The sequence below is a fragment of the Grammomys surdaster genome, unplaced genomic scaffold (genome assembly GCF_004785775.1).
Source record: "Grammomys surdaster isolate TR1022 unplaced genomic scaffold, NIH_TR_1.0 252, whole genome shotgun sequence".
Classification (NCBI taxonomy): domain Eukaryota; kingdom Metazoa; phylum Chordata; class Mammalia; order Rodentia; family Muridae; genus Grammomys; species Grammomys surdaster.
The window spans coordinates 1,397,006-1,424,172 of NW_021604693.1; the positions used below are offsets into that span (position 1 = coordinate 1,397,006).

General features: G+C 47.3%; 4 protein-coding genes across 5 annotated transcripts in view; 2 read left to right on the forward strand and 2 right to left on the reverse strand.

Moving 5' to 3' along the window:
• Prpf31 (pre-mRNA processing factor 31) overlaps positions 1-4,453 on the reverse strand; it is an 11,408-nt gene extending 6,955 nt beyond the window's left edge. Inside the window, exons 1-6 of the mRNA XM_028775040.1 lie at positions 4,392-4,453; positions 3,706-3,890; positions 3,514-3,574; positions 1,694-1,777; positions 1,023-1,120; positions 183-317 (exon numbers count right to left, since the gene is read on the reverse strand). Coding sequence (XP_028630873.1) covers positions 183-317; positions 1,023-1,120; positions 1,694-1,777; positions 3,514-3,574; positions 3,706-3,882 — 555 coding nt within the window. The 5' untranslated portion in view covers positions 3,883-3,890; positions 4,392-4,453. The remainder of the gene's footprint in view (positions 1-182; positions 318-1,022; positions 1,121-1,693; positions 1,778-3,513; positions 3,575-3,705; positions 3,891-4,391) is intronic.
• A 68-nt stretch (positions 4,454-4,521) lies between these two features.
• Positions 4,522-16,342, forward strand: Tfpt (TCF3 fusion partner). 2 transcript variants are annotated; one of them, XM_028775031.1, is made up of 6 exons: positions 4,522-4,896; positions 5,493-5,751; positions 10,692-10,762; positions 15,173-15,242; positions 15,322-15,558; positions 16,190-16,342. In XM_028775031.1, the coding sequence occupies exons 1-6, from the start codon at positions 4,874-4,876 to the stop codon at positions 16,307-16,309; spliced, it is 780 nt and encodes a 259-aa protein (XP_028630864.1). In that variant the 5' UTR covers positions 4,522-4,873; the 3' UTR covers positions 16,310-16,342. The 2 variants fall into 2 exon arrangements, with proteins under 2 accessions (XP_028630864.1, XP_028630865.1); XM_028775032.1 differs by having other exon boundaries at positions 15,322-15,528.
• A 218-nt stretch (positions 16,343-16,560) lies between these two features.
• On the reverse strand, positions 16,561-19,055 carry Ndufa3 (NADH:ubiquinone oxidoreductase subunit A3). Its single transcript, XM_028775038.1, has 4 exons — positions 19,011-19,055; positions 18,735-18,809; positions 17,025-17,102; positions 16,561-16,722 (listed from the first exon to the last, which is right to left on the reverse strand). Exons 1-4 carry the CDS (start codon positions 19,018-19,020, stop codon positions 16,631-16,633), a joined length of 255 nt encoding a protein of 84 aa, XP_028630871.1. The 5' UTR covers positions 19,021-19,055; the 3' UTR covers positions 16,561-16,630.
• Positions 19,056-20,345: 1,290 nt separating this feature from the next.
• Oscar (osteoclast associated Ig-like receptor) lies at positions 20,346-25,137 on the forward strand. Its single transcript, XM_028775033.1, has 5 exons — positions 20,346-20,400; positions 20,934-20,966; positions 23,999-24,298; positions 24,546-24,827; positions 24,986-25,137. Exons 1-5 carry the CDS (start codon positions 20,346-20,348, stop codon positions 25,135-25,137), a joined length of 822 nt encoding a protein of 273 aa, XP_028630866.1.
• Positions 25,138-27,167: the final 2,030 nt, after the last annotated feature.

The following is a 27,167-nucleotide window of genomic DNA, read 5'->3' on the forward strand; positions in this document are numbered from 1 at the left end:
TATATTTCTACCTGATGTTCAGCCCCACCTACCCTCTCAGCTGTGTATGCATGTGTGTTTGTGTAGCTCTGGGACTATCACAAATTCCTTCCATCTAGCGGCCGTAATTCTCAGCACTATCCTGACCATGACTCCCATTCTACCTTTTCTGTCTCTCCTGTTAACTGTCCTATGGCAGGCTTGCAGCACCTTACCATATGGCATACATACCCCTGGGTGGTGGAGGCTGTGACACTAACAACCATGATGGTAGCGTTGGTCAGGATCTGCTGGAGGTTCTCATTGTTCTTGCACTTGTCCAGGCTGTTGCCCAGCTCCTGGGGTAGGAAGGGGAGAGAGAAACTGTTGTAACCCCAAAGACCCTAGAAGCTCTTTTCCTACAACACTAACAAAGGTCTCCCCTTGAGGAGGCTGGGAAAGCTAAGGTCCATATACTGGAGACCTCTCTTGCCTTTTAGTTTTACATCAGTGCTGCCTGCTCTGCTCTGCTAATACAGAAGTAGAGCCTGGGCAAAGCAGTCTCCAAGGAAGAGATGCTACACTAAAGAGCCCCTTCAAAAGCACACTTTCTTCTGCAGACTTCCTCTGCCACCATCCTGATCTCTTGGACAGAGGCAGGACCCCTGCTCTTTCACCTCCCCCCTCTCCCATCACTTCTAGAGGAGCCAACACCTTCCATGTCTAATGTCCTCTGACCTTTCTGACCTGTCCAAGCTTCCCTCCCTGCCCCTTCTGACTTCATCCTTGCTTGTTCCCACTCAGGGTCTCAGCTCTTATTCAGCTGTAGTCTCTGCCGGTTCAAAGTACACCTGCTCCAACTGCAGCCAGAGGTAATGGCCAGGTCGGTGGTTATCCTCTCACAAAACCAAGGGGAGGAGGGAAGCAAGGAATGAGTATCACACAACCATTCCAATATCTGTCCCTCACCACTGAGCCCATTCGTGGCTCTCCATGATTGCTAGACTTGAGGCTTCATGGTCTAGTGGGCCCAGTTCTTCCCAAGCCAGACTCTCTCCACTCACCTTGACTGTGCGGATGTAATCCAGAGCGTTGGGCACCAAGGATTCTAGCTCAGGAAATCTCTTCGAGTATTTATCCCGGATGAACTTATGGATAATGTCTAAATGGGACATCGAGGGCAGGTGTCCACTGAGGGGGAGGCAGACTCTGCTGCTATCCCCAACACCCACTTCCACCTCTAATAACTAACCCCAAATCATGCCTGGGTACATGGGTGCCAGCATGAAGTCTACATTTCCTAGCTGTCCCCGGTGTTTCGTGCAGGTGGGAGTTTGTTCTACAAAAGTCTACAGAATATGAACTGAAGTGATGATTTTCAATTTCCAGATCGTGGCCTTAAGGGAACAACCATACCCTCTCTTCCCTCCACATTTGCTGGTAGGGATGTGAGGAGTCATGCTGGAGCACGCAACTGGTAGCAGAATCTGGCTGCTGAAGGGTCAAAGGGTGACTTCAGACCTGCTCTGCTTATTCGAACTTTTATGAAGAAGGAGAATGCAATTTCTCTTTATGTAAGTTAGTCTGTTATGTAAGATGAACCTAATCAGGGGAGTATTTTTGCCCAAGAAAGGCAAACAAAAGAGGTCCAGGTTCATGCCTGTTCTTCCCTTTGGGTCATAAAGAGTGACGAGCACAGGATAAGGGTGTCTCTACGGCCCTTCGCACCACTCACTTAGCTCATTTTCGATCTCCACAGTCAGGTTGTTGGCATCCACAATGACTCGGTACTCAGGGGCTGCTTCCACTGGTCCCATCACTGCAAAGACAAAAAGGAGGGACAAAGCTGGAGACTGGGGCAGAGGTTGGATGCAATCAGAAAGGAGGAGCTGAGGGGATACATAAGGGGCGGAAGCACTCACTGGGGCTTGTAATACTCCCCAGGAACCTCATTCCTACCTCTCATCTTTCTCCTACAGTCTATCCTCTGGGCCAGTCTGGTCTTCACCTCATGTTGCTCCCAAACTAAACCTTCCTATGGTTCTCTGAAGCCTTGAGACTAGCTAGCAAGATCCACAGACGGCCATTCAAGGTCTCCCATACAGATGGAGGCCCATGTTCCCCACACCTGCACCCTTGGTGTACACAGCACAAGAGTCCTTTCAGTGAGATCCACTGACTCTACGGCAATATCCTTTCTGCTTTCGGCTTCATTCTCTCACTCCTGGCTATTTCATTTCTCCTGGCCTTCGTGCATACTGTTCCATCCCCCTGGAACATTCCTTCCTAAAGTCTGTTTCTAGAAACCACACTTTATGCATAGACAATTATATTGGCATTGAATCATGTGGCCTCAAATGTCCCTTTAGGTCATTAAAATTCAGAGGGCAGTGAGGACACCTCCTCCCACCCCTTTAGAAGGTCGACTCTCTCTGTAGGAACTAAGCCACCTGTGAGCCACCTGTGCTAGACATGCTTCGTGTTCTCCTTGCCCAGACTCATAAGACCTGACATTAGGAAATGTCACTTCCTGTGACCTTCTTTGGCTTTATGGAACAAGAAGCTTCTCAGCCTGTCACTTGGAATTCCTGTAGAAGCTGGCTGGGAGATTCCCAGCACTCAGTGACTTGGGACAGCCCTTGCTCCTTCCCCAGGGTTAGCACGAGTACTCAAATTCCAACGGGGGGCACTTTTTCCCTTACCCAATGCACAGTCAGTCGGTCCCTTCTGTAGGGGCTATAGAGTGAGCATGATTGCTTCTACCTCACACTCAGGAGGCTGAAAAAGGATGTTTGCTGAGAGTTCATGGCCACTATAGGCTACCTAGTAAAAGCCCTATAGTTCAGGGAACCCAGAGATAAGTCCTCTCACAACTAGAAAACACATAGGATAGCCGGGCAGTGGTGGCACACCTTTAATCCCAGCACTTGGGAGGCAGAGGCAGGCAGATTTCTGAGTTTGAGGAAGAAAGAAAGAAAATACATAGGGCTTAAGCATCAGTTTTATAGTGCAATATGTATATTTATTTTTCTCTCTTCCTTTTTTTAAACATAGGTGTTGTTTCACTTTCCTCTAAAAAGGTTTATGTGTGTTTTGCCCGATGTGTATAATGTATATATGATGCCCATGGAGACCAGAGCGTGTCAGAGCCCTAAGAGCTGGCGTTACAGATAGCTGTGACCCATGTGGATGCTAAGAAGCAAACCCAAGACCTCTGGAAGAGCAGCAAATACTCTTAACCATCTCTCCAACTCCATCAATGTACATATGTCTGAGACAGGGTTTTACCCAGGCTGACTCTGACCTCACTAAGTAGCCCAGGCTGGACTTGAACTCACTCATGCACCTGCTGCCTCAGCCTCCCAAGTGGTGAGATACAAGCACACATCATGCCTGGGTAGAATGCATTGTTTTCAGGGGGTCAGTAACTGGGTAACTGGGAAAAAAAAAAAGTGCTCTGAGGAAAGCTGAAGAGGGAGAGATGTTCGGTGTTAAAAACCACGAGGAGCAAAAGAGAATGGACAGAGGAAAGCGAGGGTGAGGGTGAGGAGGTACCTTCGGAAGCTTTGGCTTGCTTGCTGATATACTCCTCAATCTTCATCATGATCTCAGCAAACTGATGAGGAAGGAGAGCACAGTCAGAAACTAGCACTCTCAAATTAAGAATTGATCTTCCTTCCCCTCCCCCTCCTCCTCCTCCTCCTCGTCCTTTGCCTCAGAACACTGACTTAAAGGGTACCACCTCACCATCTTGCTATCCCATAGCTTGGCAATGCTCTTGACTGAATCTCCAGAAAGATCCAGCTGTGTCTCCTCCTGTACATCTTCAATTGCTGGCTCCTCCTCTTCTTCTCCATAGCTTCCTCCTTCCTCTTCTTCTGCTGCCTCCTCAAGGTCAGCCAAGAGCTCATCTGCCAGAGACATCCCAAGGCCTATAGGAAAGTGAGAATGGGGTTCCCTAATACTGCATCTTGACTCTGTCCAGTCATATCACCGAAGGTGTACCTTCTCCCCGATCCCCTCAAGTTTTTCCTTCATCAGCTCCGGTAGTCGCATGTAGGTCCACAGCTTGCTTAGTTCATGGAGGTTGTCTCCTGTTCTTACCCACACAGAACACAGCACGTCCCTCCAGGTACCACATGACCTGGCAACTTTTCTCCACACCTCTGGGTCTTTGTGCAACCAATTTACCTTTGCCTAACGCGTCTCTTTCCCTCACCCTGCCTTCAGTTTTCTCTTTCCACCCGTCTGGGCCACATGCCCCATTCCAGCCTAAAGTAAGTTATGTTGTGATCCACGCACGACCTACATATAAGTCCTAAGGCGCTTCATAAGTTTATTATTACTTAAATTATGATTTAAGTCGCCCACTACACTTTCTCCTCCGGACCCAGTAGCTTGGCTTCCCACTCTCCCTTCTCCAACCTACTCACCGTTTCGATGGTCCCACGATCGTTTCTAAGAAATCCGCTTCCCCAGAGCTTTCGGCGCTCTTTGATGACGTTTTACTTGCCGCCGATAAATCTGTATTTTGCTTGGCCGCTTCACGACATTTCCGGCAGTGTTTGGACAACAACTTTATTAGCAGCTGCCTCGTGGGACGGCGACAGGGAGAGCTGGGGTGTAGGGCTAGGGGAACTGAGAAACCTCCGTGGATTGAGCCTGCGAAACGGAGAATCGCTTTGGCTCGTCGACACTGCGACAAGACAGGAATAAAGAAGGTGACAACGTAAAAGATCGCTGGAGGCGCTAGATAAACCAAAGACTTCAAGCTGCAATTTGGAGTCGGGTGCAAACCAAGGCGGGATAGGAAACTATAATTCCCAGGTTTCCTTTGTCGCAAGGTCTGATGGGACAGGTAGTTTTGCACACGGCTCCACCTCTCTGAGGCTTGAGGTGTCTCCAGACCAGAGAAATGGAGTTGGAACAGAGAGAGGGGTGAGTAGCTGAGCTTCATGTAAACATCGACTCAAAAAACAGCAACGATCGACCTTTGTACTCTCAGGGTCGATGGGGATTGAAGTTCGTGCAGTTGCTTTCTTTTAGAATCTATGGGGGTACCGGAAGCAGTACTGGAGCATCCTAGGGGAGATTAGGAATTTGGTGTCCTGCCGGGCGGTGGTGGCGCACGCCTTTAATCCCAGCACTAGGGAGGCAGAGGCAGGAGGATTTCTGAGTTTGAGGCCAGCCTGGTCTACAGAGTGAGTTCCAGGACAGACAGAGCTATACAGAAAAAAAAAAAAAAAAAAAAAAGGAATTTGGTGTTCTCATGGATCTGAGAGCAAGGAGATTGGAGTGTGGGCTCCAAGGTCTGAGGGAGAAGGCTAGGGTCTGAATCCTGGGTCTTATACCTGGCAGTGACGGAGGAGTGACGGTCTGTGCTCATTGGTATTAGAGAGGAGGGCTAGAGTCTGGGCTGCTTGGTGTGATGGAGAGGGCTAGGATCTGGGCTCCAGGTTGGGGCCTGGACCTGAGTGTCTGGGGAGGGACTTGGAGAGCCAGAATGTAGGTTCCTGAAACTTCTTGACCTACAGGACCATGGCAGCCGTGGGCTTTGAAGAGTTCTCAGCGCCACCAGGCTCAGAGCTGGCTCTGCCTCCCCTGTTTGGTGGCCACATCCTAGAAAGTGAGCTAGAGACAGAAGTGGAATTTGTGTCCGGTGGTCTGGGTGATTCAGGACTCCGGGAGCGGGATGAAGAGGAAGAGGCCGCTCGGGGTCGCAGGCGTCGCCAACGAGAACTAAATCGAAGAAAGTACCAGGCACTAGGTCGGCGCTGCCGAGAGATCGAGCAGGTAGGTAAGTGTGGATTCCCGCTTGGGGGTCCTCTGGCCTGAACTTCCACTCTGCCGCCTGCGCCACTTTCTTCTTCTTTTTCTCCTCTCCCTCCTTCTCCTCCCTCCTCCCCCTCCTTCTTTTCCCGTTTCCTCTTGTACTTGAACAAATGAACAGATCCATGTGAGTCTAATTCTGTGCCAGGTACCCTAAGTGTTCTCTTCTAGAATATGTGTATTCATTACTTTTCTTGTTGTTACAAAATACCTGGGAAAAGCGTCTTGGGGGAAAGGCTTACTTCAGCTTACAGTTTAAGGATCCGTCATGACAGAGAAGACACAGTGTCAAGAGCATGAGACCCTTGGTTATGTTGCATCCATAGCGAGAAGCAGCAGGAGATGGATAGATGAATACCGGTACTCGGCTTGACTTTTCCTGACTCAGTTCCAGGTTCCAGCCCATGATATGATGCTGCCCACATTTAGAGTAGATCTTCCGATCTCAGTTTAACCAATCCGGAAACCCCCCACAGACGTGCACAGGGTCTTGTCTCTTAGGTGATTTTTATATCTTGACAAGTTGAGAAATCAGTAATAACCATCACAGCATCAGATACCTGGCTCTGATCTGGTACGTCACAGGTGACTCAGATACTTCACTCGCCACAGCCTCTCACCTAAGGCACCCCTAGGCTCACCTACTCTTCCCCTTGAACTTCACTTGGGTCCTTCTTTTCTCAGATAACTCATTACATGAGTCTTAACTAGACATGAGTCTCCCTAGTAAGAAGGAGGAAGGAACAGTGGGCAAGAATGTAGGTCTTAGGAAGGCAAGAACACCAGGCAAGGAGTGTGGAAGTTGTCCTTTGGATGAATGGGAGCTGGCAAGGGTTTTGAAAATAAAGCACATCCATGGGAGGTGGGTGGGAGACGGTAAGACACACCACACTTGCAGGGCCGGAGGCAGGTCTGAACGCTTCAAAGTCTCTGCAAATGACTGCCCAGTATGCTCAGGCTACTGTGACAAACTGTCACGAACTGGTGGGTAAAGAAGATATTCACTCCCTAACAGTTTTAGAGATGTGGTTAAGGTGTCAGCAGGGCTTATATGAACACGGACGGAGAAGCAGCACAGGCTTTCTTCCAAGCTTCTGCAGTTGCCGGGAGTCTTCAGTGTGCAGACGTGCTGTTCCATTTTGTGTCTTCATCTTCTCACAGCTTCTGTGGTGGGAGGGGGTGTCAGTGTCTCGGTTTCTCCTTTTCATGATGACAAAGGTCTAATGACCTTTGTTGAACAATTCACCAACGACCTCTGTTGAACCATGGCTACTTCTGGGATAATAACTCTGTTTTCAAAATACTCACTTTCTGAAGTGCTGGGTTAGGATTCCAACAAATCTTTATGGGTTTTGGGGGGTGACATCCTGTAACAAAGTGTGTACAAGTCCTGGAAAAGGAGAACCTGGGGATGAGGAGATTGGGAAGGGATTGTAAACATGTTTAGCAAGTGGGTACAAACTGTGAACTAACAGGGTTCAGAAAGGGGCATTGGGTCTTTTAGAGTTGGAGTTACAGGTGTTTGGAAGCTACCTAGGGTGGATGCTGAGATCTGAAAGCTGGTCTTCTGAGGGAGCAGCAAGCTCTCTCCTCTCTCTCCATATGTTATATGTGTTTATTTATGAGTACATATATGGGTTTGTATATATGTGTGTATATACAGTATACATACATACACATAAACACAGACACACAGACACATTTTATGTTTATGAGAAATTGCCTGCATGTATGTCTGTGCACCATGTGCGTGCTTGGTACCCACAGAGCCTGAACTAATGCATTAGATCCCTGGAATTATAGTTACAATTGATTGTTAGCCACTATGTGGATACTGTGAATTGAATCTAGGTCTTCTGGAAGAGCAACCAGTGGTCTTTATGGATGAGCCTTTTCTCCAGCACCAAAAATTCTCCAAGTAAGCATTCCTAAGTGCTGAACTGTTGCTCTATCCCCTGAGCTTCCATTCTTAATCCACCCCACTAAGATCAGATTCCACATGCAGAAACCCAAAGTTCAGTTGAGTAACTTTCAAGAATCCACACAGCAGAGCCTGGAAAATGCAGGTCTCTCTGATTAGAAAGAAAATATAGTCTAGCCTGTGCCCTAGGCACTGTTTGCCTGAGTCCTGTCCTTTCCTTTCCATGTCTAGGCTAGGGCCTTCAAAAACTTCAAGGGCTATTCCCTGATTCTAGAATATTCTCTTCCTGACTTGCTTCTAATTTGTCTCTTGCCTGTCATTCAGGTGTTGGCTTAAAGATCTTCTGATGGCCCTAATTTCAGTGTCCATCTTCTGGTCTAATACTTGACACGCAGATTGTTTGTATATGCCAAACACTTTGGTGCTTGTATTTACATTGCTGTGACCCCAGCACCCAACAGAAGCAACTTAAGGGAGAGAAGACTTATTTCAGTTCATGGTTTCAGCCCATCGTGGCAAAGATGCTTGGTGGAACGGCACCATCTGTGTCAGCAGGAACACGTGAAAGGGGCTTTTTACATCATCATAGTATATTAGGAAGCAGAGGGGGAGACAGGAAGCACAGACCAGGATAACCAGCCCTAGTAATTGATTTCTGCTAGGTAGACACCAATTCCTGAACTTTCCTAAGCATCCTACCAACAGCCAAGGGCCATGCTTTGAAAACTTGGGCCTATGAGGTGGTTGAATGAGAACAGCCCTCATAACCTCAGATGTTGGAATGCTTAATCTCCAGTTGGAGAACTACCTGGGAATGATTTTGATTTGTGACCTTATTGGAGTTGGTGTGTCTCTGGGGGTACAGTTTGAGGTTTCAAAAGCCACTGCCAGTCCCAGTCTCTTTCTGTGCCTGCTGTTTAGGGATCAGGATGTAAAGCAAGCTCTTAGCTACTGTTCCAGAGCTATGCCATGATGATTTTTTTTCCACCATGATGATTATGGATTAACCCTCTAAAACTATTAGCAAGCCCCTAGTTAAATGCTGTCTTTGATAAGATTTGCCTTGGTCATTCATGGTGTCTCTTCACAGCAATAGAACAGTTACTAAGAAAGAGGGAGACTTCAGATTGAAGGTGAAAAGTTGTGTAGTCTTTCATTCAGCATGGTTTGACTAAGGCATTACCAGGCAGGCTGTGCTAAGGCCTGGGGGACACAGACACATTGCTGTCACTGAAGAACTTATATTGTGGGTGGGTAGATGGTCAGCAAACCAAGTAAAGAAGATGTGAGTATTAAGGAAAATTAAAGGGGAGGCAGAGCTCTGCGAGTTCCAGGTCAACCATAGCTACATAATGAGATGCTGGATATAAATAAGTCAATAAACAAACAAATGAACAGAGTGAGTGGGTGGCCAGGGTTCTGGTTGGCAGTGTTCTCGGGAAGTATCACAATTAGGTGGGAGGCCTAAGATGACTTCTTGAGTTAGTGATGTTTTAACTTAAATATGACTGTGGCCAGGCGGTGGTGGCGCACGCCTTTAATCCCAGCACTTGGGAGGCAGAGGCAGGCGGATTTCTGAGTTCGAGGCCAGCCTGGTCTACAGAGTGAGTTCCAGGACAGCCAGGGCTACACAGAGAAACCCTGTCTCAAAAAACCAAAAAATAGATAAATAAATAAATAAATAAATTTGACTGTGGAGGGAATGTGAGCTAAAAATAAAGAGAGACCATGTGTAAAGATCATCCCTAGGCCAGGAGTATGCTTTGGGGAGTCAGGAGGAGGCCAGCTCTTGGCACTTGGTGGAGATGGGGGTGGGGGAGTCAACTCATGATTGTTGATTGATGTTAGGTGCCGCAGTACAGAGAGAAGCTCACCAAGATGCTGTGCCTTCATTTTCCGAAGGAGCAGAGGGGTACCCCCTCTTGGGGAAGATTGACACTCAGCTGGTTTACTCCAGTTACTTTATTCAGACATTATACAAGGTTAATTGGGGCAGAGAAATGTCATGTCTTCCAACGTTATCTTGCCCTTGCTTCCCATGAGGGCAGACGACCCACACACATCTCAGTCCCTTTAGATCTTGGCTACCCATGGTCAAAAGTAAGAACTCCAGGTTTGCCAGAAGTGTCTTAGGATTCATGCAGCTGCAAGCTCTCAGGTAGCCCATAGCACCTAGTGCAGACCTTACAGAGAGAGACATTTCTTCAAGGTTCAAGCAGTTGCATAACAATTTCTCAGCCTCTACTGATTGGCCCAAACAGAGCAAAGGCTTTGCTGAAACATTTCACTCAAAGACAGACATAAAGGCTTTACGATACATATTACTACACTTGATGGGCAGGAGAAAGGAGTAAATTAAGTAGGGCCTGGAATGTCTCCATAGAGCCAGGTACATGGAAAACATGCCATTAGAAACACTGAATGAGCCGGCAGTGGTGGCGCACGCCTTTAGTCCCAGCACTTGGGAGGCAGAGGCAGACAGATTTCTGAGTTTGAAGCTAGCCTGGTCTACAGAGTGAGTTCCAGCCAGGGCTACACAGAGAAACCCTGTCTCGAAAAACCGAAGAAGAAAAAAAAAAAAAGAAAGAAAGAGAAAGGAAGGAAGAAAAAAGGAACACTGAATGAATGAAAAGTAGATGAAGCCTAGCTGTCCTGGGCTTCTGTATTAGTTACTTTTCTGTTGCTGTCATAAAACACATGGCCAAGACAAGAGTTTTGGCTTAAGAAAGAGTTTATTTTGGCTTAGGGTTCCAGAGCATTCAAGTCCATAATGGTGGAGCAGAGGCATTAGGAAGCCAAGAGCTCACATCTTGAACAGCACTGGGAAGAGTGTGAGGCTCTTGAAACCTCAGAGCCTGCCCCAGTGATGTACTTCATACCTCCCAGACTTCCCCAGAATGACTGGGAGCCAAGTATTCCAATGCCAGAGCCTTTGGATGCCAGAGCCATCCAAACCATTGCCGTCTCTTCTGCCTTCCTGCAGGTGAATGAGCGAGTCTTGAACAGGCTCCATCAGGTGCAAAGGATAACTCGGAGACTCCAGCAGGAGCGCAGGTATCGTTCTGCATACTCTGTGGGCCCAGCCCCTTTGCTCCCACGTGTTTCCACCACCTTTCACCCTTTGTGCCATGATATCTCATCTTCCTGGCCTTCACAAGGCACAGGGACAAAACTGAGAAGGGCCCCCAGTGAGAGAAGTAGAAGAGTGGAATTGGGTCTTGGAATGAAGAGCTGGCCCTGGGACTGGGGGAAGGGGTAGGACAGAGTGTTTGCCCACTGTAAGTAGAGAGGACAGCCAGAAGGACACAGCACAGCCCTTACTTGCTGTGTCCCAGAGCTGCATCCTCCAACACTAAGAATAGCAGCAGCCACTGGTATCACCATGACCGGAAGGGGTATGAGCTCTGTAGCCTGATGTCCGCTGCTGTGTCCCATTAACCCAGGAACACACTTACGATTCAGAGTATGTGAGGCCAAGTCCACCCAGCTCTTCTCACCTCGGCTCTATAGCTTGGCACATCTGAGCCTGTGGGCCCGCCCTTAGAACACTTTCTTAGTGTCTTGGTCTTCCTAGGCCATTCCCTCTCAGGCATCTCTGCTGATCAGTCTTCATGTTCCCACATCCTCACCCAGTAGAGTTCCCCAGGACTCACTGTCGGGTATGGAAGCTGCTACCTATAGACAGTTAACTTGGCTTACATTTGGTAAATTAAAATTGAAGTTTAGAAACTGGAGAGGTGTTGGTGGTGAGGAGTGCTTACTGTTCTTACAGAGGACCCAGGGTCAATTTCCACCACCCACGTGGCAGCTCACAACTGTCTGTATCTCCAATCTAGGGAATCCAACCCCCCTCTTCTGGCCTCTGTGGGCATCAGGCATGTGCATGGTGTACGTATGTATTTATATGCAAATATCTATACACATAAAACTAAATCAAGTTCAAATAAAAAAAACAAAACAAAGGAGAGCTGAGGGTATAGTTCAGAGGTAATAACATGCTTCCGTAGAATCCTCCAGTGAGGGCCTGGAGTGGCTCATTAGTAGATCACCTGCCTAGAGTCCCCCCAGGAAATACTGGACATGTGGCCCAGCAGTAGAGCATTTGCCTAGTATCTGCAAGGCCCCAAGTTCAATCTCTCTATCCTTTTAAACCTTTTATTGTATATGGGTGTCTGTGTGCCTGTGCACCACACTAGTGAGGTAGACAAGGAGGTCAGGAGGCATTGGATCCCATGGGTTACAGAAGGTTGTAAGCTGCCATTTGGGTGCCAGGTCTCAAACCTGGAAGGGCATCCAATGCTCTAACAGATGAGCCATCCCTCTAGCCCCTGGGTTCAATCTCTAGTACTGTAAAAGGAAACACTGGGACTGGAAAGGTGGATCATTGGTTAAGAGCACTTGCTGCTCTTCCAGAGCTTAGTTCCCAGCGCCCTTATCAGGCAGCTCACAACCTCCTGTGATTCCCACTCCAGAGAATCTGCCATCTTCTTCTGGCCTCCTCAGGCACAGCTCTACATGACATACACACATCTATATAAATAAAAATATCTTCTAAAAATCCCATTTCTTGAGTTGTACTGACCACATTGCATGTGCTTAGCAGCCACAGGGGGGTGACTAATTTAAAATAATTGCCATTGAGCAGTTATTTTAATTGAATTAAAAGTCACCTTCAGAGTGTGCCAAAGGTAGCCATGCCTGCTGTTTGATTAGCCTGGGTCCCATACACATTGGGAAGAAAGGGTTGAATATGGGTGTGTATATTACAGTGTACATGTAAAGGTTAGAGGACAGCTTTTGACAGTCTGTTCTCGGGCCAGGCGGTGGTGGCGCATGCCTTTAATCCTAGCACTTGGGAGGCAGAGGCAGGCTGATTTCTGAGTTTGAGGTCAGCCTGGTCTACAGAGTGAGTTCCAGGACAGCCAGGGCTACACAGAGAAACCCTGTCTCAAAAAAAAAAAAAAAAAAGAAAGAAAGAAAGAAAGTCTGTTCTCTCCTTCCTCTGTGAGTTCTGAAGCTCAAACATAGATTGTCAGGTTTACATGACAACCACTTTTACCCCCTGAGACATTTTGCCAGCCTGTTGTTTGTTTGCTATTTCATGTATCCCCAGGCTGCCCCTGAGCTTGAGAGCTTTCTTCTCCTCCAAAGTGCTGGGAATTTAGGCATGTTCCACTGTGTTCAGTTTTATGTGACACCGGGGATTGAACCAAGGTTCCCTGCATGCTAGACAAATTCTCCACTGAGGCACATCTCTAGGTTTTTCTCGTTAAGGCTTTATCTCTTACTGATGTCTTCATGTCCACATGTACATGTGCATACAGATGCCAGAAGATGACATCACATCTGCGGGAGCTGGAGTTAAACAGGTTGTTGTGAATCACTCAGTGAGGATGCTGGGAACTGAACTCAGGCCTTCAGGAAGAGCAGCATGCACCCATCCCTCCAGCTCTTGTTTGTTTCTTTTTTTGGTTTTTTTTTTTTTTAGTTGTCAAGACAAGGTCTCTCTGTGTAGCCCTGGCTGCCCTGGAACTTGATCTATAACCAAGCTGGCCTCAACTTGGAGATCCACCCACTCATTTCTGCTTCCGAAGTGCTGGGATTTACGGCGTGTGCCACCATACGTAGCTGTTTGTTTGCTTTTAATTGGTTTACTTTTAAGAGAGTATTTGTTTCTGTGTGTGATTGTTTCTGTGTGCTTATGTGAGTAGGTACTTGTGGAGACCACATGAGAGCCTTGAAGCCAAAGTTATTGTGAACCATCTAGTATGGGTACCGGGATCCTCGTGTTGGAACAGCAAGTGCTCCTAAAAGCTAGGCCATCTCTCCAGACCTTTTTTTTTTTTTTTTTTTTTTTTGGCTTGAGAGCTTGAGAGAATGGCTCCCCTGTGTATTGCAGGTTCGCCTCAGCCTGACAGTCCTCTTTTGTGTCCTCCTGAATGCTGGGATTATAGGGATATTCACTCTCCTGGCCACCCGAGAGTTTCCTTTACAGTGGGATCAGGGGACTTGACTAGAGGATGATTGGCCTTCGTAGATAAAACAGGAAGTTGAGAAATTAGCCACCCAATCTGAACAAACTTATCTGACAATTCAGTAAGACTGATGGTACCTTTGAGTTCTCACGGCTGCATTCTCATGGGGCCGCTGGACCAAATGTCACACCCTGCCACCAGGAGGCTTGTTACCAGCTCAGATTCCCAGCCCCACCCCAGACAGACAAGCCAGGCTGTGGTGGTGGGCACCTTTAATCCCAGCATTCATGGCAGGCAGTTCTCTGAGTTTGAGGCTAGCCTGGTCTACAGAGCAAGTTCCAAGACAGCTAGGAAGGAGTACACAGAGAAACCCTGACTTGAAAAGCATACAAAAGCACTTGTGTGCACACCTGCACTAATACACTAATACTCTCACTTATATATATACACACACACACACACACCAGCCTGTCCCTCTGATCATAGCCTCTTCCCTTACTGGCACAGTAAAAGTGAGTACCTTCATTACAGCCAGTGAGGCCTGACTTGGGTTGCCTTGCCTCCTTGCTTTATGTGGAACTCAACTTCCTAGAGCACTTCAGGGCCTTGATAGGGGCTCCTGCTCTCAGAAGTTTTCTACTGCCACACTCTCTGTTCAGTTAGTTTTCCCCACACCTCACATTCCTCATCCCAGGCAGGGTCTCCTGTAGCCCAAGATAGCCTCAAACTAACTTCAATTTATGATCCTCCTACCTGACTGCAATTCTTGCTGGGTTTACAGGTGTTGGCTACCACGATGTTTTATTTGGTGCTGAGTATTGCAGTATCTCAAAAACAAAATCATTTTTTTTGGTTTGGTGTGCGCCACCACCGCCTGGCAAAAACAAAATCTTTGAATCTCTAAATTCTTTAATCCAAACACTTGGAAAGCAGAGGTATATCTCTGTGAGTTCAAGGCCAGCCAGGGCTATATAGTGAGACACTGTCACAAAACAAAGTTTGGAGTCAGGAATGGAGGCAGACCATTACCTGTGTGTTTGAGGCCAGTCTGGTCTAAAAATTGAGTTTCCAGACAATCAAGGCTATTACACAAAGACACCTTGTTTCAGAAAGAGGAGGAACAGGAGGAAAGTAGTAGCAGCTGTAGCTTGGGACTCTAACTCAGTGGTACAGTACTTGTGAAGCATGTTCAAGATTCAGTCTTCATTGCCAGCATTAGAGTTTGAATGTTTACATGCTGACAGTCACACTACATACTTTAGGGAATAGGCTATGGAATGTACCTTCACAGCACTTAGCCCAGTAAAGGATGTCACCTATCCCTCGCTGTAGGAAGGAGCCTTGGGGTCAGGCTGGGATCTCAGGCTACAGAGGTCTAAACGTGTCTAGTTCAGGTCAACTTTAGATTGAAAAGACCTGGACTCTATCATCTTTTACTTTACTCCCCCAGAAGATAAGATTTTCAGTGTCTGCATCTCTGTCCACACAGGTTCCTCATGAGGGTCCTGGACGCCTACGGTGATGACTACCGGGATAGCCAGTTCACCATTGTGTTGGAGGTGAGCTCTGGTCTCCAAGCAGGTTGGGAGAATGAGGAATCCAGGAGTCTTTAACTGCCACCATATTGCATCTTACCAGGATGATGGCAGCCAAGGCACAGATGTCCCTACCCCAGGCAATGCTGAGAATGAACCTCCGGAGAAAGAGGGACTTTCCCCACCCCAAAGGACAACTGCAACCTTAGACCCCAGCAGCCCAGCCCCTGGCGAAGGGCCCAGTGGGCGGAAGAGGAGGCGGGCACCACGAGTGGGAGCTTCGTTGACTCCAGAACTGGCCCCAGTGCAGGTGGGAGCCGAGGGCTGGGGCCAAGGCGTGGTGAGAATCCTGGGCTGGGCTTTGGGGAATCCGGGACTGGGGAGGACTGGCCAGACTGACAATACTGGGTTGGTACCAGATAGGATAGAGGAGTTGGAAAATCAGGCTAGTGCTTGAAGAAGAAAATGGGGCCAGGCAGTGGTGGTGCACGCCTTTAATCCCAGCACTTGGGAGGCAGAGGCAGGCAGATTTCTGAGTTCGAGGCCAGCCTGGTCTACAGAATGAGTTCCAGGACAGCCAGGGCTACACAGAGAAACCCTATCTCGAAAACCAAATCAAAATAAAATCAAAATTAAAAAAAATTCAAGCCAGGCATGGTAGAGCACACCTTTAATCCTAGCACTTGGGAGTCAGAGGAAGGCAGATCCCTGAGTTCAAGGTCAGCCTGGTCTACAGAGTGAGTTCCAGGACAGCCAGGGCTACACAGAGAAACTCTGTCTCAAAACAACAAAGAAAAAGGGAACAGCAGAAGAGGAAGTCAGCTGAGGGATGGTTATCAGTGTTGCCTGATAGTGGAAAGTGTATAACCTGGGGACCGGTGCCCACAGGCTGACCGGTGTGTGTGTGTTTGGGGGCAGTGTGTCTCCTAGGTCTCCAAATCCACTCACATCTTATTCCTTTGTCTTTTCAGATTAAGGTTGAGGAAGACTTTGGCTTTGAAGCAGATGAGGCCTTGGATTCAAGTTGGGTTTCCAGAGGGCCAGACAAATTACTACCCTACCCTACCCTAGCTAGCCCACCCTTTGACTAACCCTTTCTCCCCAATAAACAGATTCCCCATGTACACTTGTCTAGGTCACTGTCTATTGCTCCCACCTCTGATCATGCTCAGGTTCCAGAGTTGGAGGCCACCCTGACTACACACTGAATTCCAGGTCCGCCTATGCTACATATGAGACTTCCTTGTCTCACAACAAAAGAAACCTGGAGCTGGAGAGAAGGCTCATTGGTTAAGAGCACTGTCTGCTCTTCCAGAATAAGTAAATCTTTAGGAAAAGATTGTGGGGTTATTAGTTTTTACATCTTTATTGGAGAGCAACAGGGAAGGGGCCTCTTCCATCAGCATAAGCATTCATAGGTTCTTCAGCCATTCCAAGCTTGGACCCTGAGGATCCTGTGGGTGGCTGGGCACGTCAGGCATGTTCCCATCATCTCTCACAGGCACTGCAAAACAGAAGGATGAGCCACTAGGACCAGCACATCTCCAGGGTCCTGTAGAAAACAGCTGCTCTGTCTCTATATTCCAGGTGAGAAAGGAAAGTGAGGGCCAGAGATTGAGCAGAGGCAAAGACACAGGAAATGAGGAAATCTCCAACAGGGAGAGAAGAACCTGGAGAAGAACAGAAATCTGGAGAGAGAAACTCACAGCATGTTATGGTAAAAGTGTGGACAAAACATTTCAATGCATCAAGGACTCTCCTACACAGATATGCCTGCCCCTCCCCCCAACACAGGTCCCTGCTCACCTGGGTAGTTGTAGGGTGTGGCCTTGTTGATCATGCCAGCATACTTGGTGTAGGGGCTAATCATGGGCACAGTTATAGCTGTGGAGAAAGACAAACATAAGACCCCAGGATGAAGTAGCTCTCCAGGGGTGGGGAACGGGTAAAAACAGCCCTGGCAAAGGGGGGGTGGGAAAAGGCCAGCACAACCAGTAGGGCCCTTTGTTGGGTCCTTGGCTCTCCACCATCCACTTAACATAGGCCAATGTAAATCCTGAGAGTGGGGAGGAGCATAGAGGTCGGAGACAAGCACTCAGTAACACATGAGGCCCAAAGGCTGGTCACAGATTGGGAGCTTTTAGATTAGCCCATGTGGACTAGTCAAGAGTTCAGGAGGAGGGAGTATAAAAGGAATGTAACAGGCTAGTGTTGCTGATGTAAGTTAATAGCCACATGTTAATTTCACATTTCAACTACACATGTTAACAGGCTAGAGATGGCTCAGTAGTTACGAACACTTGCTGCTTTGCAGAGTTTGGCTCCTAGCACCTAGGCTGAATGGCTCACAACTTCCTGTTTTAGCTCCAGTTCCACAGCATCCAACAAACTTATCTGGCTTTTGTGAGCATTCCCATGTATGTGGATACAGAAACACACATACATAAATTTATTTGCAAAAGCTGAGGGGGCTGGGAGATGGCCTTTTGGGTAAGAGTACTTGGCTAATCTTCCAGAAGACTTGAATTCCCAGCAGCCATGTCAGGTAACTCATAAATGCCTATATCTCCGGCTCCAAAAGAAAAGGAACCCATGTCCTCTTCTTGCCTCCATAGGCACAGCACACACACACATGCACACATGCACAGCAGGGGTGGTGGCTCAGGCCTGTAATATCAACACATGAGAACCCACGGCAGACTGCTGTCTGTGGCCCACTTGAGCTAAGTAAATTGTATTCTCTATTTAAAAAAAAAAAACTGAAAAGGTACAAATAAAGTCGGAAGAAGTATTTAACCTTAGAGTTGTGAGAGGGCTCAGTCGTTAAAATGACCTGCTGCCAAGACTGTTAAATCACTAGAACTCAGAATGAATGGAAGGTGAGCACTGGCTCCAGTTAAGTTGTCCTCTGGACCCTCCCCCCCAAACCAACTGGTAGCAAACACACACATCTTTTTAAAAATGTAATTTTAACTTTAAGAAACGAACCGAGTATACTTTAAATCATTATTTTAACATATTCAACATACAATCAATTAAAACCACATACGTCAGCGCATTCTAGGTCTTTGAAAGTCAGGGTGGTAGATAACTGATGTTGGGTTTTAGAACTTCACTGTCACACTCCGGGCCAGCAATGCTGACAACTTTGGAACTATGATGACTGCCAAATCCAAGGCCTCAACCCAGACTTTCAGAATTAAAATTTGATTAACAGGTCACCCCCATGTCCCAAGGCTTCAGTGCACCAGAACTGTGAATAGCCCTGTCCTACTGCAAGTTCTTCACTAAGGAGGCTTGCTGAGAGATTTGTGTAAGTCAGACTTCGCCGAGGAGTTCTGCACTACGAAGTACACGCTGTGTTGAATGTGCACCTCTTCTGTAGGTGTATGTGGTGAGGGAAGAGCGACAGTAATGTCAGGATATGGCTGGCAAGGGGATGCGAGGTGAACTGTGGAATGCTGATGACTTCAGGGTGGATGATGCACGTTCGCGCCGCGGGGTGGGGGCACTCACCGAGTCCCCAGACAGCGAAGGACACCACTAGCACCGGCTCCTTCGCCCAGGCATTCTTTAGGAAGGTGGAGATTCCTATGGGTGGAAATACAGTCACCCTTGGGGACTGCTGCGGTGACCTCTAACACTCTCTTATCACCCCTGCTCTGCACCCTCCGCGCCCCTCTTCTGGGACGGATCATACTGCTCCCCAAGGCTCCACTGAGCCTCAGCCACGGGTCACCCCACGGTTTCCTGGAACTACTTGACCCTCGCGCACCCCGAACCTGTACTTACTCCCGGCCATCTTGGTCTTGGTGGCGACAAGGACGCGGAGCTCTCTGGGAGTTGTGGTCCTTTTCCTTTCACGTGGTCCCGCCCCTTGGACAAGGACCTGGAGCCTTTCGGGAGTTGTAGTTCTGGGGTGAGGCTTAGGAGAACTGAAAGATTTAAATCACCTTGCACACCTGCTGGTCTCACCTTTTTCTTATAGCTTATAGCTTAGAAAATTGATCGGAGACGTAATATCAAATTCTTCTGCAAGAAAGTCAGCTTTATGTTGAGATCTCATCTAGACAGGAACTCATTCTGGAAGTTCTAAATTGATCCCAAAACAGATTAAGGACTGCCTGTGCTTTATGTTACTTGCATTCAGATCACAGCTTTGTTTCCCGCTCTGCCCCTCAGTGCTTAAAACTAAAACCAGGACAGGCTAGGCTACCCATCTACGACTGAGCCATTCCTCCGACCACTTGCTGGTAGATTCTATGACCCCAGGCCCTGGCTGGTGGATTCTAGGCATTTTTTTTTACTGGGTTTTTTTGTTTGTTTGTTTGTTTGTTTTTTGTTTTTTTCGAGACAGGGTTTCTCTGTGTAGCCCTGGCTGTCCTAGAACTCACTCTGGAGACCAGGCTGGCCTCGAACTCAGAAATCCGCCTGCCTCTGCCTCTCAAGTGCTGGGATTAAAGGCGTGTGCCACCATCACCCGGCTCATTTTTTTTACTGTTGAGTCACATTTTTTCAGCCCTTTTGATTACTTTTACTTTGAGACAGGGCATTAAATGGCTCAGGTTGGCTCTGCAATCTTTGAACTTGGCATCCTCTTGCCTTGGTTTCCCAAGCAGGTGGGATTACAAGCCTGAACCCCCAAGACCATGCACATCACTTAAAAATTAAAATATCTGGACTGGACAATGAGAGCAGTAACGGAGTCTAAGCCTTCTCTTTGTTACCAGTATAGTACATATTGTACACCAAACTTCTTTTTCCCTTTCTGCCTTTTTGTTTTAGTTTTTGTTGTTGTTTCTTCTCTTCCATTTCCCTCCCTTCCTCCTGCTCCTTTTCTTTCTCTCCTCAGTTCTGAGGCTAGAACACACTGGACAAGCAGTCTCCCACTTAGCTACAACATCCCCAGCCCTCCTCCTTTACTTTTAAATCGAGTTAGAGAACACCAGAGGCTATGACTGTTCTGTCTTGCAACTTTTTCCAAGACAATGAGGCTATGACACAGTTACCCAGGAGCCTCCACCTGACTCCTCTGTTCCCTAAACAGGCTTTCTGGTGTTGCTTCATTTCTTCAGAGAGTAAAAGGCAGAGTCAGCCTTTTCCCCAGCTCCAAGGAGAGTGCCCGCCATGATCCTGTCACTGATACTCCAGCTGTCGACTCTCTGTGAGCTGTCCCTCCCCTGTGTGTGGGTCCTTGCCTGGGCTGAGGGCTATATCTGATCATCTGGAATTCAATATCCAATTTAGAAAAAGGAGGCAGGACTGGTACCCAGATACCTGAGTCCTAAATGGGGGAAGACAGATTGCTGGGTCTGGGGTGAGCATAGGTTTCTCTGGATCTCCAGGCAGAGGAGAGTAAGGGATATCTGGGGGTCAAAGAATGTACTCAGTTCTCATGGCAAATGGGCAGGACTAACATGCTGGAGGGAGGAGGGCATCTAGACATCAACTTTCAAGGCAGAGAAACCCCAAGGAGCAGAGTATTGTTCGTAGGAAAGTTGGAGAACAGAGGCCTGTCCTCTTGGATCAGACAGCTGGCTTCTTAAGTATGGGGAATGGAAGTCCGGAGTTTTGCTTGATCCTAAAGAAGACAGGGGCAGGATTATTACTTTTCAGAGGAAAAAGAAACAATATAATCAGTGTCTAGGGCTCCCAAGGAGGGAAGACTGGGAGTCACAAAAGGCTTTGTAAAAACTGGCTCCTGACCTTCTGCAGGGCCTGTGTGTCGTGCCGACTTCACATCAAACGGTGAGTGGTATACCCCAAATGCTCTCCTTCGTACTGCTCACGCCTCGTGTGAGCTCACGCCTCGCCTCACAACTCATTCTATTTTGATGCCTAGCTTCACCTCAGATTCCCTCATTCCCCTCTCTTCCTTTCCTTCCATCCCTTCCTCCCCTGCATACCTTGCTTCTTTTCCTTCTCCCTTTTCTCCTGTCTCTTCCACCACCCCACTTCCGTACCCTTCCTTTCCTCCCTCCTCCAGTCCCTCCTCCTTGCCCCCTACCCGTTCCTCCCCTGTCCTTCATCCCTTTAGTAACCGTTACAGGTGAGTAGAGAAGACCATGAATGTGGATGTTAAGGAAACCTTTACATGTTCTTGAACAAACCAGGGGTCTTGATGCCTCCATTTCCTTAGGAAAATTGGCTGCAGTGAGGACTTCATGTAATTATATACAGGTAAACAATAGGCTCAGATCCTGGCATATTTTAGGGCTCCAGACATAGGAATTCCTCAAGGCCAAATATACCAGCTTCTCTTACTGGGGCCCAAAAGGAAGGTTCCCCCACCCCAAGATGGTTTCTTCCTGGGTTTTCTGATGGAGGAGATATTTCTTTTCTCTTCAACTTTCTCCCACTACACTTCAATTTCCAATAAGAATCACTGGGAAGCCATTCATACCTGAGTTGTCAGTTAATTTAATTTTGTTTTATGTATATGAGTCTTTTGCCTGAATGCATATTATGTACACCACATGCATGTCCAGTGCTTGCAGAGTTCAGAAGGCAGGAGGATCCTCTGAAACTGGAGTTACAGTTGGTTGTGAGCCACCATGTGGTGCTGAGAGTCCTACCCCAATAGTTTGCAAGGGCAACAAGGACTCTATCTGCTAAGCCATTTCTCCAGCACCTTAATTCTAAATCTATTTAAATAATAAAGCCAATATTTACTCAAGGTTATAACGACTCGGTCATTACTAAAAGATGCAACAGTCTTCCTCTTCCCCCTCCTGTGTTCCTGAATTCTACCGAAAGCTTTCCAAGCCGTCAGACACATCACACATTTACGCACTTCCTCCTTCTCTTACCAGATCAAAATTAGTATTTCATGACTCATTCTGTTCTGGGTCTCAAGTGTTAAACTTATGTTCTGTCTTAGAGATATTTCCCAATTGCTAGTTAGTGTTCCTTTTTAAATTTATTTACAAATAAGAATTGCCTATGGTGATAGGCAGTGACCGGACACACCTTTAATCCCAGTGTTTGGAAGGCAGAGGCAAGAAGATTTCTTAGCGTTCAAGGCCAGCCTGATCTACATAATGAGACCTTGCCTCAAAAACAAACAAACAAACACAACCCAAAACAACAGCCAACCAGTGGCAGTGCATGCCTTTAATTCTAGTACTAGTGAGGCAGAAACAAATGAATCACTGAGTCAAAGGCCATCCTGGTCTACAGAGCAAGTTCTAAGACAGTCAGGATACATAAAGAAACCCTGTCTCAAAAAAAAAAAAAAGTTGCGCTGTGGTGGCACACACCTTTAATCCCAGCACTTGGGAGGCAGAGGCAGGTGGATTTCTGAGTTCGAGAGTTCGAGGCTAGCCTGGTCTACAGAGTGAGTTCCAGGACAGCCAGGACTACACAGAGAAACCCTGTCTTGAAAAAACAAAAGAAAAAAAGAAAGAAAGAAAGAAAGAAAAAAAGAAAGAAAGAAAGAAAGAAAGAAACACTGGTCATGTGCATAGTGGGCTAGTGCTTTCACTGAGAGACACTTCCAGTTCCCCACTGAGGCATTGTAGGCAGGGGCTCCACCACTAAGCTCACCCCAGCTCCTCACTGGGGGATGATTACAGGTACATCACTACATCTGGTATCCTGTTCCATAACCTTGTGTCTGTGTAGAAGGGATGGACATGGGTGCAGGTGCCTGTAGAGGTCAGAGGTATAAAGGTCCCCCTGGAACTGGAATTACACGTAGTTATGAGTTGCCCGATATGGGTGCTAGATGCCAAACCTAGGTCCTCTGCAAAAGCAGTAAATACTCTTAACTGTAAAGTCATCTTCAGCCCCACCCCCATTCTCTTATTCGTTAAGGACCCACCTTTTAACATTGTTATATTAAAAATTAACTTGAGTTTGTTCAAACGATAGCAATAATTATTGACGTGTTGCAAACTATAACTGCTTCTATCAAGGTGTGGTGCGACAGCTCTGTCATCACAGCACTTGGAAAGCTAAGGCAGAAAGAAGAATTACAAGTCTGAAGCCAGCCTGCACCATTAATGGGCTTGAGGACAAAAGGAATTACATAGTGAAGCTTTGTTTCAAAAACAAAACAGTAACAGTACGTTAAAACAAAGTAACCGGGGCTGGAGAGATGGCTCAGTGGTTAAGAGCACTGGCTGCTCTTCCTGAGGTCCTGAGTTCAATTTCCAACACATCTATAATGAGATCTGGTGCCCTCTTCTGGCCTTCACGCATACATGCAGGCAGAACAATTTCTGGTATGACATTTTGAAACTATGCCTTAAAACTGTAGAGAAGGGGGTGGGGGTGTAGCTCAGTTGGTAGACTGGTTGTCTAGTAGGCCCCAGTTCAGCATCGATGTTGGGGGGAGAGGTGGTGGTCCTGATGTTAGCACAGGTTTATAATCCAGGAGGATCTGGTGGCACAGGCTTAGAATCAGAATCCAAGGTCATACTCCACGACATTGCAAGTTCAAGGCTGGTCAAGGGTACACAAGACCTTGTCTCAAAGCAAACAAACAAAAAACAAACAAAACAACAACAACAAAACAGAGGAGTCTATGTCTTAGTGGTAGAGTGAGTAATTACTCACAATGCATAAGGCCTAGATTCAATCCTTAGCGCAAATAAGTATGAGGAAAAGCTCAAAGGTAGAATACTACTCCTGTGATTGTCAGCTAATTTGGGCTAGCTGTGATTGTATTCCAGGCCCTCCCCTTCTTTATAGAGATTCACGGTGACCGACTTCTGCTTAGGCTCCTGGGGCTTCTGGGTTGGAGGGTCCTAAGGACCTAAGCACTCTTCTTTATTAAGCACCCCTAGCCTCATACCCCGAGCCACGGCTGAGGGCTCATCCTGCTGCAGTTGTGACTCCTGGAATCAACGTAACCTTGATTTGTCATGCACCCCAACCTGCCTGGCGGTTTGCACTCTTCAAAACTGGCCTTGTCACCCCTCTACTCCTCCGGGATGTGTCCATTGAGCTGGCTGAGTTCTTCCTGGAAGAGGTGACTCCGGCCCAGGAGGGCAGCTATCACTGCCGCTACCGCAAGACAGACTGGAGGCCGGGTGTCTGGTCTCAACCCAGTAATGTTCTGGAACTGCTGGTAACAGGTGAGGCCCAGGAAGAAATGGGAGAAGGGCAGAGGAGTGAGATGAAGACAGAGGGTAGGAGAGGGTAGAAAAGGAACACAAGGAGAGATTCAATAGGGAGGTAGATTGTGAGATTCTTAAACTTACTGAATAAGAGGAAGGTGAGTTTGGGGGATGGGAAGGGAGGCAGAAGAGAAAGGAGGAGGAGAGGGAGGATGATTAGAGACAGATAGGCCACCCTATCTAAGACCTTGCCTGTGGTCTACAGATCAGCTACCCAGACCATCACTGGTGGCAATGCCTGGGCCTGTTGTGGCCTCAGGAACCAATGTAAGTCTGCGCTGTGCAGGCCGCATACCAGGCATGAGCTTTGCGCTGTACCGCGTGGGCGTGGCAACCCCTTTGCAATACATCGACTCTGCGCAGCCCTGGGCCGACTTCCTTCTGATCGGCCCGCAAGCACCTGGCACCTACTGTTGCTACTACCACACACCCTCCGCCCCCTATGTGCTATCACAGCGCAGCCAGCCACTGGTCATCAGTTATGAAGGTAAGATGCTCTGGCTCTCCTCCTTCAGACCCAGGGGATCTGGGGACATCAACTCCGTTTAACTTAGAAACAACTCCATCTGTGTGTTAGAAACACAGAAGAGCACAAGACTCTGGGATACTGGACCAACACCCTGTCTCCCTCTCTTTGGCTCACAGGTTCTGGCTCCTTGGATTATACCCAGGGAAACCTCATCCGTTTGGGGCTGGCAGGACTGGTCCTCATCTGCTTGGGCACCATAGTTACTTTCGATTGGTACAGCAGGAGCTCTGCTTTTGGTGGTTCCCCGCCCCAGCAAAACTGGGTATAGGCCTGTGGGATGAGAAGAGAATACCTGGAGATAGACAGAGAAGTTGGGATCCTCGGTGACCAGCCCCTCCGGAACACTCTAGGCCTCCAGACTCCACTGGGTTAATCATCCTTCACCACGTTATTAGGCTTGTTGAAGGATTAAAGGAAGTGACTGGCCTGTGGTAAATGACGTCCAGTTAACTGTTAGAGACTTTATCCTCCCTTGAAAACCTCTATGTCCTTCACGTACCTTATTTCCTGTCCCCCAACCTCTCCTTTCTCTCTCTTTCGGGCTATGTTGGGATCATAGGTTCATTCTACTATATCCAGCAAAAATGTATAATTACATATTTTAAGGAGTGATCCGAGTGCCTCCGCATGTGTGGAGGTAAAAAGACAACTTTCAGGAATTGATTTTCTCTGTCCATCCTGTAAGTCCCGGGGTTTGAACTCAGGCTGTCAGGCTTAGCCGCAAGAACTTTACCCACTGAGTCATCTGTCTGCCTCCTGGTAATTTTTTTTTTTTTAACGTATATGAGTGTTTTTGCCTGTATGCATGGTGTCACTTGCAGGTCCCAAGGAAGTCAGAAGAAGGCATCTGATCTCTCGGAATTAGAGTTACAGGTGGGTGAGTCACCTTGTGGGTGCCAGGAGCTCAACCAAGGTCCTTTGGAAGAGTAGCCAGTGCTCTGCCAGGCCCCCAAATCTATAAGACTAAAGTACTCAATCTCTTTTCTCTCCCAGTATTTTGTTTTTTTTGTTTTTTTGTTTGTTTGGTGCAAGGTATTGAACCCATGTCCTTTTACATGCTAGGCAAGTACATTACCCCATCTCTCTGGTAATTTTTTAATTTTTTTTTTTTTTTTTTTATTTATTTTATTTTATTTTATTTTATTTTATTTTTTCAAGACAGGGTTTCTCTGTGTAGCCCTGGTTGTCCTGGAACTCAGGCTGTAGACCAGGCTGGCCTCGAACTCAGAAATCCGCCTGCCTCTGCCTCCCAAGTGCTGGGATTAAAGGAGTGTGCCACCATTGCCCGTGGTAGTTTTTTAAAAAGTAATAGTTTTTTGCATTTTGGAAACAGTATTATTCTGTAACTTAAGATGACCTGAACTTGAATAAATATTCCTGCCTCATCCTCTTGAATACCAGAATTACAGTATGAGCTATGGCACTCAGCTGGAAATATTTTTTTTGAAGGGTGTTTACTATACTGGAATTTATTATGTTATGCACATAATACTCTTGAACTGGACTAGGGAAGGGGGCTATGTTGGTCCCGTCCTGACCTGACACTGTCTGGACAGTGAGAATCTCCAGAAGTGAAGATGCATCACTTTTGTATCACTTCAGTCCCATGACTGACAGAAGAAAGCAAGAACTGTTCATCTAGGGCTCTGGTTTCAGAAGATTCTGTCCCTAGTCATTTGGCTCCATGTTTCTGGGCAGCTCGTGAAGTAGAACCGTATGGCCGAGAAGCTTCTTCGTGACAGACAGGAAGCAGAAGCTCCATCATTTCCTTCATGATCTCTTCCTTGATTCCCATCCAAACCCTTTCTAACCCCTCCTCCCACCTTACCCCAGAACAGACCAAACAGAGACCAACGCGCTCCCACCTCAGCTCCAGGCACATTTACAAGGTGACTAGATCCATCACTACCTCCAATGGGGATCTGTTGCCAGGGCAACAGTAAACAGACCTCACATAGTAGAACTTTGACCTGGAAACCGGCTAGCTTGGTTTGCTTCCCACTAGGCTCTTGGCTGCCCTCACTGTTGTAAAAATAACACAAACCATTCTTGCAGCCTGTTTTTTCAACTTGTTATGTCTCTTACCTTCCAAAGCATGGCTGCCTTCCAGTATCTCCTGACTTTATTAATTAATTTAACTTTTCTCTTTTATCTGACTAAACAATGCTTGGCCATTATTAGACACACAAATCTGGAAGCAATTCCTACCACTTGACATTCCTGCTGGCTTGTGTTTCAATTCTGGTGGAGTGCATACCCAATCCTGCTTTTATGATTCTCTACCTCCTCCTCTTCTCT

Bases quoted from the DNA above. Each gene is read 5' to 3' on its own strand.
- Ndufa3 (XM_028775038.1), bottom strand. The intron at 17,103-18,734 runs GTGAGTGCCCCC...CTTTCTCCACAG, and splicing joins CTTCGCTGTCTGGGGACTCG to CTATAACTGTGCCCATGATT. The intron at 16,723-17,024 runs GTGAGCAGGGAC...TCTGTTTTGCAG, and splicing joins CACACCCTACAACTACCCAG to TGCCTGTGAGAGATGATGGG.
- Oscar (XM_028775033.1), top strand. From the start codon at position 20,346: ATGATCCTGTCACTGATACTCCAGCTGTCGACTCTCTGTGAGCTGTCC. The intron at 20,967-23,998 runs GTGAGTGGTATA...TTCTTTATTAAG, and splicing joins TGCCGACTTCACATCAAACG to CACCCCTAGCCTCATACCCC. The intron at 24,828-24,985 runs GTAAGATGCTCT...TTTGGCTCACAG, and splicing joins ACTGGTCATCAGTTATGAAG to GTTCTGGCTCCTTGGATTAT.
- Tfpt (XM_028775031.1), top strand. From the start codon at position 4,874: ATGGAGTTGGAACAGAGAGAGGG. The intron at 5,752-10,691 runs GTAGGTAAGTGT...GCCTTCCTGCAG, and splicing joins GCTGCCGAGAGATCGAGCAG to GTGAATGAGCGAGTCTTGAA. The intron at 15,243-15,321 runs GTGAGCTCTGGT...GCATCTTACCAG, and splicing joins AGTTCACCATTGTGTTGGAG to GATGATGGCAGCCAAGGCAC.